The sequence below is a fragment of the Nothoprocta perdicaria genome, unplaced genomic scaffold (genome assembly GCF_003342845.1).
Source record: "Nothoprocta perdicaria isolate Ctin4 unplaced genomic scaffold, notPer1 scaffold_27, whole genome shotgun sequence".
In the NCBI taxonomy this organism is placed as follows: domain Eukaryota; kingdom Metazoa; phylum Chordata; class Aves; order Tinamiformes; family Tinamidae; genus Nothoprocta; species Nothoprocta perdicaria.
Window position 1 is genome coordinate 3,541,233 of NW_020455499.1, and position 15,594 is coordinate 3,556,826.

The following is a 15,594-nucleotide window of genomic DNA, read 5'->3' on the forward strand; positions in this document are numbered from 1 at the left end:
GTTGCTGCTGCCAATATGATGCAATTGCAACCTATGACCCAAGAGAACCATTGTAGACTTAAGTTCTTAATATACTGAAGAACTTTAGGATGATGCATAATTTGATTAAACCAACACTAAATTTCAACACTAAATTTCAATTCTAAAAATACTGAAAATTCCATCCATTAAAAAAATTTAAAATAACTTACAATTAGATCATTTGCTACACAATCAAAACACAATCTGGGAAAATTACCATTCTTAACCTTGTAGAATTTTTTGAAAGACATTACTTATTTAGCAGTTTTATCTTCAAAATAATCTCTCTCCAGCAATTTTGAATCCTCTCTCTTTGAAGATAAAGATGTGGGGTCCTTTTAGCACTTGGTGTTTTTAGACTAAAGCTTTTCTTTTAATACATAAGGCCATAGGCACCTCCAAACTAGCACTTGGTATTCCTGAAATTAAGATCCTGAGAGAGGGGACTTTAGAGCAGTATTATCTGAGAAGAGAGAACAAAAGATCTTTTTCATCTTGCTCATCACTGGCTCACCCACATTCACCAGCAGTTCAAAGGTTCCTCCATGTTAGAAGATGTTCTATGAAAACTTGATTTCACACCGTTGCCATTACAGATTGTCACGGAAGAAAAACTAATGATCAAAAACCAATGGCTAACTTTTTTTTTTTTTTTTTTTTTTTTTTTTAGACTCCCTTTCAGATACTGGCAATAATTCTGGTAAAAGTTTTGTGTGCTCACCCAGGGCAATGAAACTTCTAGAAGAAGGGTTTGGTGGGTCATAATCTAAAAAGGCCAAAAGATTCATGGGTTATTCTTCAGGTAAAACCTCTCCTATTGCAGTCAACTGCATCACAAGGTCATTTCCCAGTTTGCCAGCTTTTTTCCAGCTCTCTTCCTACTCATGAGAGTAATCACTTCCCTCCTGACCTACATCCCCATTGGGATCTCTTTCATGGACTGAATTACAAATTAGGTGCAGATGCCACTAGGACTAGGTTTTAAATTGACCGCTTCTTCCTTTCTGTACTGTACAACATATTATTTCCATATTAAATCACATTTTGCCAGATTTGGAGATTTTTTTCCCCCTTAAAATCCAAACAGCTTCATGAAAGTAAAGCATTTTAATAACATTTCCTCTTTAAAAAGTTTTTAAAAGTAGTTAGTATGTAAAATGTAGTTTAAAAAGCTACATCACTGTTGTACCTTTGCTCCTCACCTTTTTCAGTGCATGCATCATTCAACTGGGATAACATCTGGGGGAAACAACAACCTGATGTGTGGCTTATAGAAGAGCTAAAGACATCAGAAGTGATAGCAAGAAACGACTTGCCAATAGAGCTACAAATGCCTCTGGGAAGGGCTGTTTGTTCTGCCAGCAGTGATTTATGGATCTCTGCAAAGCATTTTGTAATCCTAATCATCAGTCCCTTTGCCATAAGACACCTGAAGGATTTCCTGCGTATTTTAGGCTGAAGAACTTCATTTCAGAGTTTCTCCACAAAATAAAAGCTAATGTTGAGGATTCCTATGTAGTAATATTCTATTTTCAGTTTTAAAAGCTTGAGTGGCCATTATTTTAACATCGCCATAGCTGCATTAAAAAAAATCCCAAGCACAGTTAGGACCGTACAAGAGATACAGAAAATTAACACGGTGAAATATGCAGATTGTTAATTGGATATCACATTAACCAATATTAATTTACAAGGGTTTAAAACCAATTAAATTTTCTCAAGATTATATCACTAAAACTGCTTTGTTAGTGAGCAAGTGTTGGAAAATTATTCAACCACTTAAGGTCGCTGAGTAATTTAATTGGTATAATTATTGCTTTCATGTTTGGCTGGTGGACACAAAATAAGTATCTGATAATATCTCAAAACCAAAAGATCCTGTATATAGATACTTAGATATTAATATATCCTCTAGAAAATCAGGAGCTAAATATAGCCAATTTTGAAAAAGGCCACAAACAAGTAAAATACATTTAATAAGAGGATTTTTTCTAATGTATGCAAGTAACTTGCCATGCTTGCAATAGATTAAGAAGAGAAAAAATATATATCTTTCCCGCCCCCATGAGGAACTGCTCATTTCTCATAAAAGTCTGTTTTGGTACGAGATGAAAAAAAATGAAGGGAAAAAAAATAAAACCAGCAACTGCAGGTTTTCTTTCTATCAGAATGGATATTTTGACATCAAAAACTACCTCATAGTAGATCCAGTATGCTCTGTATTCATTTTTTGTATTAGATACATTGGTTTAGAAATTGTGACATGAATTCTTCATTATATATGATGAAAGTTAGGTCAGTATCTCCATGCTCTGAATCCCTAGATACGGATGCTACTAACATCCTCCAGCTACAGGTTATGTCAATACTTTAACTCTCCAGACCCACTTATTCCGTACGAATTATCACCCCTTTCCTCTCAGAACATTTCACTGTAATCTCTTGAAGGAGGAATGCACCATTGTGATTAACTCTTCCTGGAAAAACAAAACATGCAAGTCTAAGCTTAAAGAAAGAAAAAGAAATAAGCAAACCACATATGCAGCCCCAACGAAAGAGCTATCCAATTATCAACTGACATTCTTTAGAAATTAATTTCAAGATCATTGCATTTTATTTTAATACACATGCTCCTAAATGCTTCCAAAATGAAATCTGCAACACATACACAAAGCCAGAACCATCCACTACAAGTCATTATTTTCTATGCCATGAAAGCAGGAAGGATAATCTAGCACCATTCTGCCAAGATTTTCCATTCAGACAAAAAAACATTTAGGCAGTGATGATAAATTTCAGCCAGTTATGTTATTTCTTATAATAAATACCAAAGAATGAGATCCAATTTAGAAATGCTTTTCTTTYCCACTACTACTGAAGAGCAGCTTCKTTAACTCCATCAATAATACTTTGTTTCCTTAGCAAAACCTAAAATGCTTTGGGTGAACATACTTTTCATTGCCAAACAAGACCATCAATGCTGTGTGAATGAAAATAACTGCATGGCTTTCAGCCTCTAATCAGTAAATGTGTCAAGAAAGTGCACAAAAATTCAGGATTCAACCCTTTTAAAAGTAGTTTTGAGATCTCAAGTCTCTTTGACTCACTGTGGAGATACAAGAACCGACACTTGTTTCCCTTGCATCCAGTACACTTCTATCCTTCCAGAGAGCTCCACGATGGACACATTATTGGACTTCCCCGAGCACAGTATCACAGGTCCATGGAAGCCTCTGACCATCTTGGCTTAGTTCCAAATATATCTGTATCAATCTCTGAAGCATCAGTAGTTCTTCACTGTCAGCTAGACTCACAATGTCATATGAAAATTTTATGAATTCCAGTGCACACCTCTGAAACTGCAGCTACCACACATTTCACATCCGAAGTATAACAGAATAGAAGGGTCTAATCTCTCCACAAGAAAGCCACCTCTCAATGCTCAATCAAAAAACAAACTGGTKACAGCAGTGCATTGGAGAAAGTCAGTTTATGCAGCTGTTTACTCTCCCTGCATTTTACATGATCTTCTGAAAATCACTTGTTTAGAAATACTCTGCCGAATCCCACCTCGCCAGCACTCTGCCTCTTTGCAGCAGCCAACATGAGAAACTTGCAGTAACCCTGTCAGAAGAGACAAYCCTACTTTCTCTTGTACTACAATTAAAATAGAAATAAATATATATATATAAATAAAAAAAAGCAAATTCATACCAAAAAGCAGAAACGTGGATTTTGTCAAATTTAACCACTGTGTTGCTTGGCAATAAATGGACAAGCCTTCTTTTAATCTTGGCATATCTTTAATCGCAGTCATATTCCTGAGCAGTGAATCCCCTAGAACAAGCGCATGTTTTGGATGAAGTACTTTCCTGGAATCAACACTTCCCAAATTTGCAAATCTTTCCACATGATGGTCTTTGCTCTCATGCTATGCTACAAAATAAGCATGTGATTAATGTACATGGATCATGTCTGGTATTATGCATTTTTAATCATCTCTTACTTATCTCCTTCTAGCATTAAGGATCTCAGTGTTAATACGATTTCAAGATAAAGTTTTCAAAAATCGTGTGCATCCAATCCTGAACATTCACATCTGCAGGCACCCAGTCTGACTGACAGACATGAGGAATTCACTAAATATACCAATGAAATGCTAAATATGAGTAGATGAATCAAGAGTATGATTTTTTGACTCAGTTCATTCTGAAAAGTGTTGGTGTGACCTTTTCATTCAAATGTGAAAAGAAAATGATTACGTATTTCAAAGAAGGAACATTCAGACGACATCTGATAAGTTTCCTTACTCTTAGATTAAAAGCACTGAGGAGTCCAAAATGCTATTCTAGAGTCACTTTGCTGCATAATACTGCAAAAAAAGTGAAGATTACTAATTTAAAACAGAAGTAAAATACATGTTTTTCAGTTAWAATTTATAAACCAAAGACACTATCAGGATTTTTTATTTCTTAGTATGACAAAACAGAACAGACAAAGTGTATTCTACTCCACATGCAGAAAATGCACAGCAAATAAGCCCACATATCTTTGCCTTACCTGTTTTCCAGATAAACCGATGATTTTTCCTGGCTTCCAGATCAGCTGCTTGGGACAGGAAGAATACCAATAACAGCAAGAACTTGCCCAGGCTTTGCCATGCCCAGTGAGGAGAAACCCAGTTCTGTTGCAGAAGCATAATTCAGATAATACCGTCCCTGGTCTTCTTCAGTCCTRGAATTAACGAAAAGAAAGTTTCTTAGGAGACTGGTACCACCAAGGCAATAGGTTCGGTTTAAGGGCAGTGTGCTGGAAATGTGCATAATCCCCAYGTGCCCAATCCACCAAGGACACAATTGCTATAAAGGCTCAGCTTGGGAGGGGAGAGTGTGGCAGCTCCCAGAGGACCTGCAGGCCCATCCTACAGTGTAAAAGCTTTTAGCAAGTTCTTAAAAAAAMAGATCTGCCAGTGCAAATAAGTGGCAAGGGATCTGATAACAGTGTGTCACGTGTCCCTTCCTTTTGCTATTTGATTTATCTTTAGTATGAATATTATCGTGTTATAGGCAGATTAAAGCAAAGCTGGGAATCATTTCAAGGTGCAAAACTCAGCTCTGAATACAGATTCCCATGTCCTACATTTTAAGATTGTTGACAAGTGAAATAACAGATTTGGAAATGTTGTAGCTCCATACAATGCATGAACACAGTGTGGACAAAAGCAACATGAGGCAGAGTAGTAGAGGCAAATTCAGAGAAGCTGGAGATTGATGATCAGTACCTGAGGAGCCAGCCTGGAGGGGAAAACCAGATTACCCAGGTATTTACCTGGAACGTGGGACATGAATCTGAACTTTGAGTTTCACACCAGCAATCCGTTCTGGAGAGGTGTCTCACTTTTGTGAGAGACTTATTTTTAGAGAGCACTTGTTTTTAAATCAGGTTCTCCAACACTTCAGAGAAAACACCACAACCATATTGTGATCAAGCCAGGAACATATCAAGTCCTGTTCCCGGGACAATTCTACCTTCAATAACCCCTTAAAAGCATAAATCATGCTACACAGGAAGCCAGAGGAATGTCCCTTTGGCACACTCTGCCACGCAAAGCAGGAATCCCACTTTTAAATGCATCATTGTGGGGTCGAACTTTATACACACAGTGTGAGGGCTCCAAAATAAGAGATTTTAAAAAGCATATCTTAACAAATCTTACCAAAAAAAAAAAAAAAAAAAATTAAAACTTCAGTTCCTAACCCGAGATTCTGATCTCTGTTTCTCACAACCCACAGGTACACCAACTACCTGCTTACCTAGGGGGAATTTTTAGTTTTACGCTAACTTCAAGATACTTTTCTTGAATCCAAACAGTTCTGAAATATCAAGACATGTTCATGGTACATGTCACACTCAAACATGAGCTACTTTCTGATGTCAATTTACCTATTAAGTTTTTCTTACATAATAACTTTTGTATTAATACCATGTTTATATTCTCAGCACATCTACTTGCTGTTACTGATTAATCTAACTTTTATAGGTAAAAATGTCACATGCATATTGGAGTAAGCAGAGAGGCAAGATCTGCCTTCAACAAATGTCTTCTCTGGCATAATCTTGGTGGTTTTCATTAAAATTATCAGTTATTAAAAGTTTACTGCAGAAAATTTCATTACATTTCTAACCTTATGAAAAGCAACATTGTTATAATACATAATACACAGTATAGTTCTTGATAAGAAAATGAAGATAAACCTGAAAGTAGTATATACAGAATATACAGGAAAACTTTCAATTTCAAACCATATTTAAATTACTTTGAAGCATTTTCTATCATGATCAATTCATGTAACTACATTTAATCAGATAATGACAAATGCAATGGCATGTACAATGTTTTATCTGTTATCTAGTCTAGTTGATTTTTGGTTTATGCAAACAGCATATTGTAGGACTTGAGAAACCTGTCAAATTGAACAAACACTGTAATGCAGGTTACCTAATAGGTTTAGTGCATTTCTCGTGTTCCTGGGTTAATTTGGGGTTTCCCGCTGGATTCGGGGTGCGCTCTGCAGAACACGGGCTGTGCGACGCAGAMCCTCAGCGGCCTTGCAAGGCGCCCATGGGAAGCGCGGAAACTTTGAGCACCCTTCAGCAAAGGGCCACCGAGGGCCCCATGTCCTTGGTTATGTGGAACATGTTACCCCAGCACAAGCACAGCAAGGTGGACACTAAGGGAGCCAGCAGCCCTGCGTCGTGCTGCAGTTACGTGGGTTTTGGTTTGCTGTTGACTATCGCTCCTCTAGATCAGTGCTCACCTCACAGAGAGGAGTTGCGGATGAGGGACTCCCCAGGTGTCCTCAGCATTACAATTGCCCAGGGTGGCAGCAGCACAGGGAGTCAGCGGCTTCCTGCGAGGGGAAAGAGAAGGGATTAGCGAGGGTGGCTGCWGCGCGAGGGCAGCCGGGCCGGGCAGACACCGCTCGCGGGAGCCGCGCGGCAGCTCCGCGCCCGGGGCAGCGCAGCAAACACATCGCGTCCCCGCAGCTCCAGAAGGACAAATCCAAGGAAAATAGCTGATAAAGATGCTGAGATTTTTAACGAAGCACAAGTAGAGCTAATCAGCTCCTTTCTAAATACACTCCCTCCTCCTCGGTGTTAAAAGGGCCAGTAAACAGCATCAAGTCCCCAAGGGGAGCAGCCTCCTGCCCAGAACAAGGGGGTTCACATATGTTCACTCTTTGGGCAAGCAGCAAAGATAACAGACTGCAGCTCCCAGCGGAGCAGCAACACAGATCCCTTAAGTCAGAAAAACTGGAAATAAATTAGCCACCGTGAGACTGTTTCTAATGTCAGGTCCCCAGCAGAGCCCGGCGGCACGGCCAGGCCTGCAGCGCGGCGGCACGGCCAGGCCCGCTCTGCGCCGCTCGCTCTGCGTGGCGCCGCGCGGAAGCGGCTCGGCAGCGGCTCTGTCCTCGTGCGACAGCAACGCCGCTGCGCAGGCGGCACGCGCTGTCGCCACCAACACGGATGCACGACGTGGTGACGGCCACCAGCACTTCACATCAAATCTAGTTACGTTCCATCTCAGTTTCCAAATGCATCAGCATGGCTAGCTGTACATTGGCAAATACAGAGGAGAAAAAGAGGGAAAAAAAAGAAAATCCTATTTTAAAAACTGACTTTACTGAGACTATTAGTGATTAGATCCATGTAACCGCTTAAATTTGTWCAAGATACACGTTTTTCCCACAATTTCTTTCCCAAAACCGACTAGCTGGATTTATTCACTATCCTTTAGGATAGACAAGCCTGCTGAAGCAAACCTCTGCCTTGAGAGAGGCTCATGAAAGTAAAAGAGTGAGTGAGGTGACCCTGGCATCTTCATCATTTGAGGCATCAGACAGAAACGTCCTCTTGGTTTTGTTTCATGTGYATGGCATCTTGCTCAGAAAACTAAGGGCATCCCCATCCGCCAGCCACAAGGCAGTTTTGGAAACAATACGTGCAAATTTTCAGATGCTGTTAAAGCATTATTTTATTCCCTGCTAATGATGTTAATGACAGAATTGAACAAAACTGGTTTTAAAGAACAGACTTTCACTTAGAAACTTAAGTTTCTGCTATTAAAAACTATTCTAGTATAGCGTCAATATTACAGAGAAATAAACCTGCCTTGAGCTTACAAATACCTGTTTTTTCTAAAAAGTTCAAAATTTAATTAAATTTTGAACCTCAGTGGAATATCCAGCAATCGTATCCCAGCCTCAGCCCTGCTTCTCTGGGTGAAGGATAAAAGAGCCTCCCTGAACCTTTTCCAGCTTTCCAGGCTGCTCTGCAGCCAACCACAAGCTGCAGCCGAGCACTCGGCGGCAGATGTTTGCACACTGCTAATCCAAGAAACGTTATAAAGTGCTCAGAAACACCCAGCAGTGCAAGGTGATGGCCCTATTTTTACTCCTCGGTCTATACACATTGAACTGGACTGGTTGCTGCTTCTGTAAGTGGCTGCAGGACACAGAGTTTCTTTAGACTTTCTGCACCATTGCAATGGTTTACGAAAATCCAGCTTGGCTCCTTTCCAACATTCATACAGTATTTATCAGCACACTTGGAAAAAAGAAGTCAATATAAACAGATGTGAATCTAAGATAAGATTTAGTCATGTTCTACATCAATTACATTCCTCTCAAGTTCACAGGGAGCGATGACCTTCCACGTCACAGGTAAATCTGACCTACTTTTCCTACGAGAAGAGAATGCCTACAAGGACACCTGGATAGTGCTCTTCATTTAAAACACATGATGCAATTAGAATAATCCCCAAAATTAAATAGCAGCAAAAAAAAAAAAAAAAAGAAACTGCACATCTTATATCTAGCTATAAATCATTTGGCAGGTGTCTAGTACAAAGATAAGCATCATTAATCATGAATAAATTTTCTTAGCACAAAAGTAAATAGCAATTATGTAACTGTATGCACACCACGTCCGCCACAAACCTGCGMCTAGCCATATTCTAAGACAATTTGGTCTTTTATAGCATACTCTTTATCCCTGGGTAGCACTAAAACCTGCCTCACCTCTCTAAATATTGTTATCCAAAACTTCATTCTCTTCTGTTCTAAATGAACTGGACGCCAGGCCCAGAGCCACCCACGGGTGGTGCAGACCATCGCCGGGGCACACACAGCTTCAGGGAAAGGCTGGTTCTTTTCAATACATCAAGTTTAAAAACAAGACAGTTTGCACACCCATATAAATCAGACTATGAACACACCCTACACCTAAGTACACATGCAGATGTCTGYGTGCATACTGCCCATTTTTTTAAAATGCAAGAATAAAAGGCAGTTAAACTAAACTGCCTTATTTCCATGATGGAAAACAAGCACTAGCAAGTCTTTCACTTAGACCTTTGGAGAAAGACAGTCTTACTTTTCACATTAAAGTAGAGGCATCTTAGAATCTCTTTTCAGCTGTGTCAAACTGTGTGAAAAGCCCCTCAAGGTCACATCCTGACACTAGCACGTCAGTCTGYGAGCACTCCCAATGATTTCGGCAGACTCACTCTGTGTCTATGAGAACAGTAGCGTGATTTTCTATACCTCTTCATCTACAAACTGCAGTTATGGACATTTAGGCTTCTTTGAGGAGCCTTTTAAAATCCCAAAAGAAAACACYCTGTGTGAAGGCACCAGATTTACAGACCTGCTTGACTATTGCCGCTGACTACTTTTGTTGTAAGCGGTCACTCGACGGAAATCAAAATATTAAGCTGCATAATTCTTTGGTAATTTCCCACAATAACTGTGAGGGTAAATAATGCTGAAGAGAACATCTGGTGCTAATACATCTGCATATGGAAGATAATTACAAACAATTAGCGGGCTGTTTGGACCAGGCGTATGCGTGCCCAGCGCTCGCCGCCTTCATGCTCCGCACTGGGGCTGGGGGGAAGGAGGAGAAAGCAGCAAGATGGGAGCAGCATCCCCCTCCCAGCCTCCCCCTCCGAGGATRCAGCCCCTCGAGGCAGAGGAAGCTTCATCTACATCCAGTCTGGTCCCTTTTCATGTATAAACACATTTTCTCAGTATTGACTTACTGAAAAACCTGATAGKTATTCACTGTCTCAGTTACATTTGCAAATTCAGATAATTTAGTGATTCCTATAGTCTAATTCTAAGAAACTTTTAATTACTCTCTGTTTTCTTTTTCCTCTGTTCGATAGTACTTGTTTCTTCTCCTAGAGCTGTAGAAAATCCAGGGGATTAAAAGCTAGAATGTGAAAGTATTTTACTACCAATGAAGTGTTTCTTAATTTACATTGATTTATTTGGGATAAAACGCATGAAATCTAAGTTGTCCTGCTTTACTTTTTGTGCATCCTAAAAATGTAACAAAGGCAGGTTTGAATTCAGTAGTTTAATTATAAACTTAGCTAAGTGGATTATAATGAAAGATGTTCTAGAGATGGAGCTCAAACTGATGCATTATGACTACATTAACAAAAACACCAGAGAATAGACTTTCCATCAGGAGAATCACTTTAATTAAAACAGCGAAACTCTTCTCTGGAATGATCCTGCTTTTACATCCAGTTCCCTCTCAGTGCTTCCAATGTTTTGTACAGAAGCACACTTGACTTTCCCAGACTAAAAGCTATATATGATGTCAAATCATATGATTTCAACTGCAAGATTGCRAGAGCTGGGGCTTCCCACCAAGCAGCGACCACTGCGACTACCTGCTGGCTGCCCCAGCCTTGACATTCCCCATTGCACTCGACTGTCAGGGGCTTTGGGAGGGTCTCAAATTTACACTAATTTACCTTAATACCCTTCAAGCTACTATGATATTTTTCACATCATTAGGGGCAAAGAAATCAGGAGCATAATGCTCAAGGCTGCCAATAGGTTTCTGCTTGTGACCTTCAGCATCAACACTTCTTGAGCAGTAGAACATATGAAGTGTCCAAAAACTTTCATTATAATTAATCTTTCCACATTTTGTGCACTTTTACAGATTTACTTTATATAGTTGTAACACGTCAAACCAGACATCTGTGCAGCCCTTCATCCTGTCCCTGGTAAGAGGCCAAAACCAAATGCCCAGGGCAGAAGAACAGAGCACCCATCAATGATATTTCTCCTTATGCTTTCCCCACATTCCCACTTCCAAGGTGAAGGAAGCCTTTGCACCTGCTAGCCCTCAACAGAGTTCACTCCTATAAACTTACAGAGTCTGCTCTTGAAATTACCTAGATTTTCTGCAGAAACCCGTGGGGGCCTCTTGGTGCCCCGCTCCTCAGCCAGCCCAGCAGGACACAACCCAGGAATAAACTCAGTGACATTTTCTGTGCGTGACTTYGAGTCACAGCAAAACTTTATGGCTCTGAAAATAAAAAAGTCTCTTTGTTCATTTCTCATTGCTTAGAAGTTTGAATCCGTTATCAATTCGCTATTCTGCTGTATCTTTTAGCACTGGCACTAGATGAATTAAAGGTCCCTTCAAACTCAGCTATATCTGAGAATTGCAGTCACAGTTGCCTAGATCTTGGATTACTGTTAAATTGCAATTAGGATGACAAAGGGAAAGGGAGCTGGCACCACTTCCAACGCTATTTCCCTAAGTGTTATTGCAAGTTGTTGTTCAAAGAGGGTTATTCTCTCCCCCCTGCAAAACATCACACACAATGCRCATTCAGCAACATAATACTGTTTGAAACTATATCTTTAATTATTTTTCCTTAACTAGCAAACTYTGAAATCAGACTCAGCACAAACTCCCCACTTCAGCATCTTGACTGTTCTCAGAGAAAACCAAAAGTCACCAAGTCTTTCACGTCACATTTCAAAGTCACAAATCATAAGGCAATATAGGTAAAGAAAAGCAAAGCCCACCTCGTAGCCTTTGCTGCAGCTACAGCGGCAGATTTTCTTGCATTTCCGCTAAAGCGCGCRCAGATGATCACAGAAATTAAATGTTTTTTCCTGCAGGGATTTTCTTTTGCATGGTGACATTATATCATTTGTCATGAACAYGGCACTGCAGCCTGCAGGTCATGGCTTCCTCCCCTCCCATGGCCACCCCATGGGCTTTACTCATCTTACGCCAAAGGTCAAAACATCACGATGGAGTCCCACAAAGCACMGGAATCACTTCGTAGGGAAGGCCACCTGCTTCCTCCTTGCAAGCACCGCAGGACACCAGGGAGCTGCTGCTGGGGCACTCGCTCCCCGCGACGTCCCAGCGCCAGGCACAGCAATTCCAGCAGCACCYGCTCCTGCGGCGGACAGGCTGCCCCAGACCAGCGCCCAGACTGCCACAGGAACAGAACAGCTGAGCCTTGTCTCCAGTTTAAATTCTGCCTTCTCCATTTCCATGCAGCAACCAGAGCAACCAGGTGCATGCCCTTATCAAAGCATCTGACCAAACACATGTGCTGGAGATGGGCAGGAAAACACCACAGTTTTACCTCGATGTCCAGGTGTGGGGGAAGTACCGAGCAGTTCGACACCGAACCCCACCAGTTGGTGATGACAGATAAAATAACCCCAATGCACGCGCTGCTGAGGAATGGCTGTGTGAAATTRCAGAGGACAAGCTTGGTGCTTCTTGAATGTGCAAAGTTTCCTTCTGCCGTAATGMTTATATTAATAATAATGTCTTTTCACCACTAACTAAGCCTCTATTTTTGTCTTCACTGCTTTGCAGCTCACACTTCCTATCCCCCGGTCTATTTACAACCGAGTTAACGTAAGCAGATGCACATGAACCCACCGGATAAATTCCGTTTCAAAAACTCATTTCCAAAGCGCTGAAACAGCCAGTTATTCCAAGGCATCCTCTGCCATCAGCTGTTTGCACCAACGCAAAGTCTCAGGGCGCTGGGAGAGARGGACCGCAGGGCGCGAGGCGCTACCAGCAAACACGGCAGCTCGACCACAGATCAGCTGCGAGGGGCTGTAATGAGCCCCCACACGAGCAAGGCTTCATTATTTCTGTGGAATATGCCCTGTATAAGTAAGGTCTCATGGAAGAACACATACTTTAAATAATTAAARCTGGAGTTGTCAAAATAAGCTAAGCGCCATTTGTGGTGCTTTGTTACTGAGGGCTCACTTTGCTGCCCACCCAATTTGCAACAGATTTCCCTGCCATCAGGGCAAATTGGCCTGTATATAACATGTGTTAAAAGGGGGGTTAAAAAACATTGCTACGCTGGGGAATAAAAGGACAAAGTGAGGTCTGCGCACACATGAGAAAACCACCAGACTGGCATCAAGAATCTGCTTCTGAAACCTGCTTCTTAACGAGGCACAAACACCAACATGCAGAGACTGTGCTCTGAATCCAACTTGCAGAAAGAAATTACCTAGAAATTACCTACAGACTCACTTCAAGAGTGCAGCAGTAACACAAAACGGCTTGTAACACAGGTAGCCCTTGGCCTCAGGCTTCAGGGATTGTTTCCAGACATGCTTTTCATGTGAAAGGCTATTAATAACAACGCCTGCATATTTGTTTAAAGATGGACGTGTTTTCATCTTGAAATCAACAGTGCATGGTGACAATAAAAATAGCAGCCATAAAAGCAGTCATAAAGAAAGACCCTGCTCTTTAAATCAATTGAAGCAACCAGCTGGGTAAAACTAGATATCTATTTTAATTTTGTCCCTTTTTTCGTCTTTCTTATCTTTTCCATTTGCATTTCTTTCCTCCTGTAGTCACTCACTCTATTATTAGCCCATTGCAGAGACTAATCTCTTTAGGGCGAGAAAAATATTTGCCCTGAACCCAATGCAATATGATCCACCCAGGGGTCCCAGAGGCTACCGTGGTATTAATACAAAAAAAAATCGTAATGATATCAGCTGATAAAATTCCTCAGTATAATAGTATTTAAGCAAGGTCAATTGCCTGTGCAGCTTGTTCCTACCAGAGTTCACGTTACATCACTGCTCCTRTCGTCCTGACCTTCCCTGCTGTCACCCCCATTACAGTTCAATTAACAGAGGAGTCCTGCCGTGGCTTGATGAGCATCTGCTACATCTACCTGGCAGTAATTCAATAAGGATACGCCACAGAAAGGGATAATGAGAAGCCAGCCCAGTTGTTCTATCTCCCCCTGGGAGAGCAGATGAGTTTGGTTTATGGGAAAGAGCGTGACCTATGAAAATTAGCAGTTAATTTCATATTTCAGGGCTTCAACATGTTACTGGTAACTTGGAGTGTTCTCTGGCTGCTCTGACTGTGGAGCTCACAAGGCTCCAGACTCAGCTTTCCTGACAGGTCGGTGACTAATAAACCTTCCCACGCTGAACGAGAACACCTAGCTGAAAATGGTTCCTGCTTGCCTGTTGCGCCACAGGAACAGCTTTTTCTCGGGCATGGGACACTTGTAGGTCCTGCTGCACAAAACATGGCTACCAAAATCACCCATGTAAGGTGCTCCTTGCTGCCACCGGCTCAAATTCTGGCTCTCCCTCCATCTCCTTCTTTACCTTTCCTGTCGTTACCCCACTGCTTACACCTCCTCCCCTTCCCCTGTCTCAGGAACACCCGCTCCACCGCCAAAAGGCAGCACTATCTATCCCCAGTCTCTTCATCTTCTATCCCACCRCTGCTCCCACAGCAGCTGCCTGAGGGATGCGTCACTGCAGCACCTTCCTCAGCCTCCTTCTCTTGCACACACTGTTAGGGATCAAACAGGACTGGGCTGCTCTGCTCCTGAGACTTCCATTTTTTTCTGCTACTTTCCTTTTCTTCTTCCCTCCTCTTCTCTCCTAGTTCTGCTGCCAGGTACATTCTTCTTCCTACACTGCTTCCATCGGTGTTAAAACAGATCAACACCTCCGTTATCCAGCTTCCCTCCATTCCCGTCTCATAAGCCCCACATTTATTTTCATGAACTTCAGCTTCTAGGGGAGGACCCATTTTATTCTGTGGTTACAACATCCTCACCATTCAATGGTTTTGTCACCCCATTTCCTCATTCACTGAAACAGGCACTTTTAACTTAATTTCAAACACAATTTTCTACATAACGTCTCCTGTGGCAGCACTCCCCCACCACCATCAGCATTTAGTTTCTTTAAGGTAGGTTCAGTGAAGCACAGGAGAGGCAAGAGAAGGGCGGGCAGAGGCCACCTCTCCCCCTTCCAAGTCCCTCTCGGCGCTCGCKGCGTTTCACGCACATCCCTTCCCAGCTCACAGTTATTTGGCCTCGCGCTGACGACTCCATCCCTGCTCGACCCCTCGTGTCTGCRAGCACAGCCAAGGGGCCCCTCCACGTCCCGCTCCCAGGACAATCCAGGCTGGCAGATCCCTCCTCAGGGCATCCTGCTCAAAGTGGCATCAGCTACGATACCTGGCAGGATATTTGACGCTGTTCTCAAACTTTCCTTCCACTTCCCGCTCCACAAAGCCCAGTATCCGTTTCCTCAATAGCAGTTTTCAAGCTGTSGTCATCTGCACGAATCCTCCGGCCAGACTCATTTCTTCCATTTCAAACTAACTCTTTCCTCTTTCTCCAACATCCCTTTCAGCTCCCCAGTTGAGCTGCCTGCT

The 15,594-nt window shown here is 41.9% G+C and overlaps 1 protein-coding gene across 1 annotated transcript in view; it reads right to left on the minus strand.

Moving 5' to 3' along the window:
* The window catches only part of THSD7B (thrombospondin type 1 domain containing 7B), a 232,648-nt gene extending 220,348 nt beyond the window's left edge, over nt 1-12,300 (minus strand). The window contains exons 1-3 of the mRNA XM_026040879.1: nt 12,201-12,300; nt 6,840-6,932; nt 4,582-4,755 (exon numbers count right to left, since the gene is read on the minus strand). Of these exons, the coding sequence (XP_025896664.1) occupies nt 4,582-4,720 (139 nt within the window). The 5' untranslated portion in view covers nt 4,721-4,755; nt 6,840-6,932; nt 12,201-12,300. The remainder of the gene's footprint in view (nt 1-4,581; nt 4,756-6,839; nt 6,933-12,200) is intronic.
* Between the last annotated feature and the right edge of the window lie 3,294 nt (nt 12,301-15,594).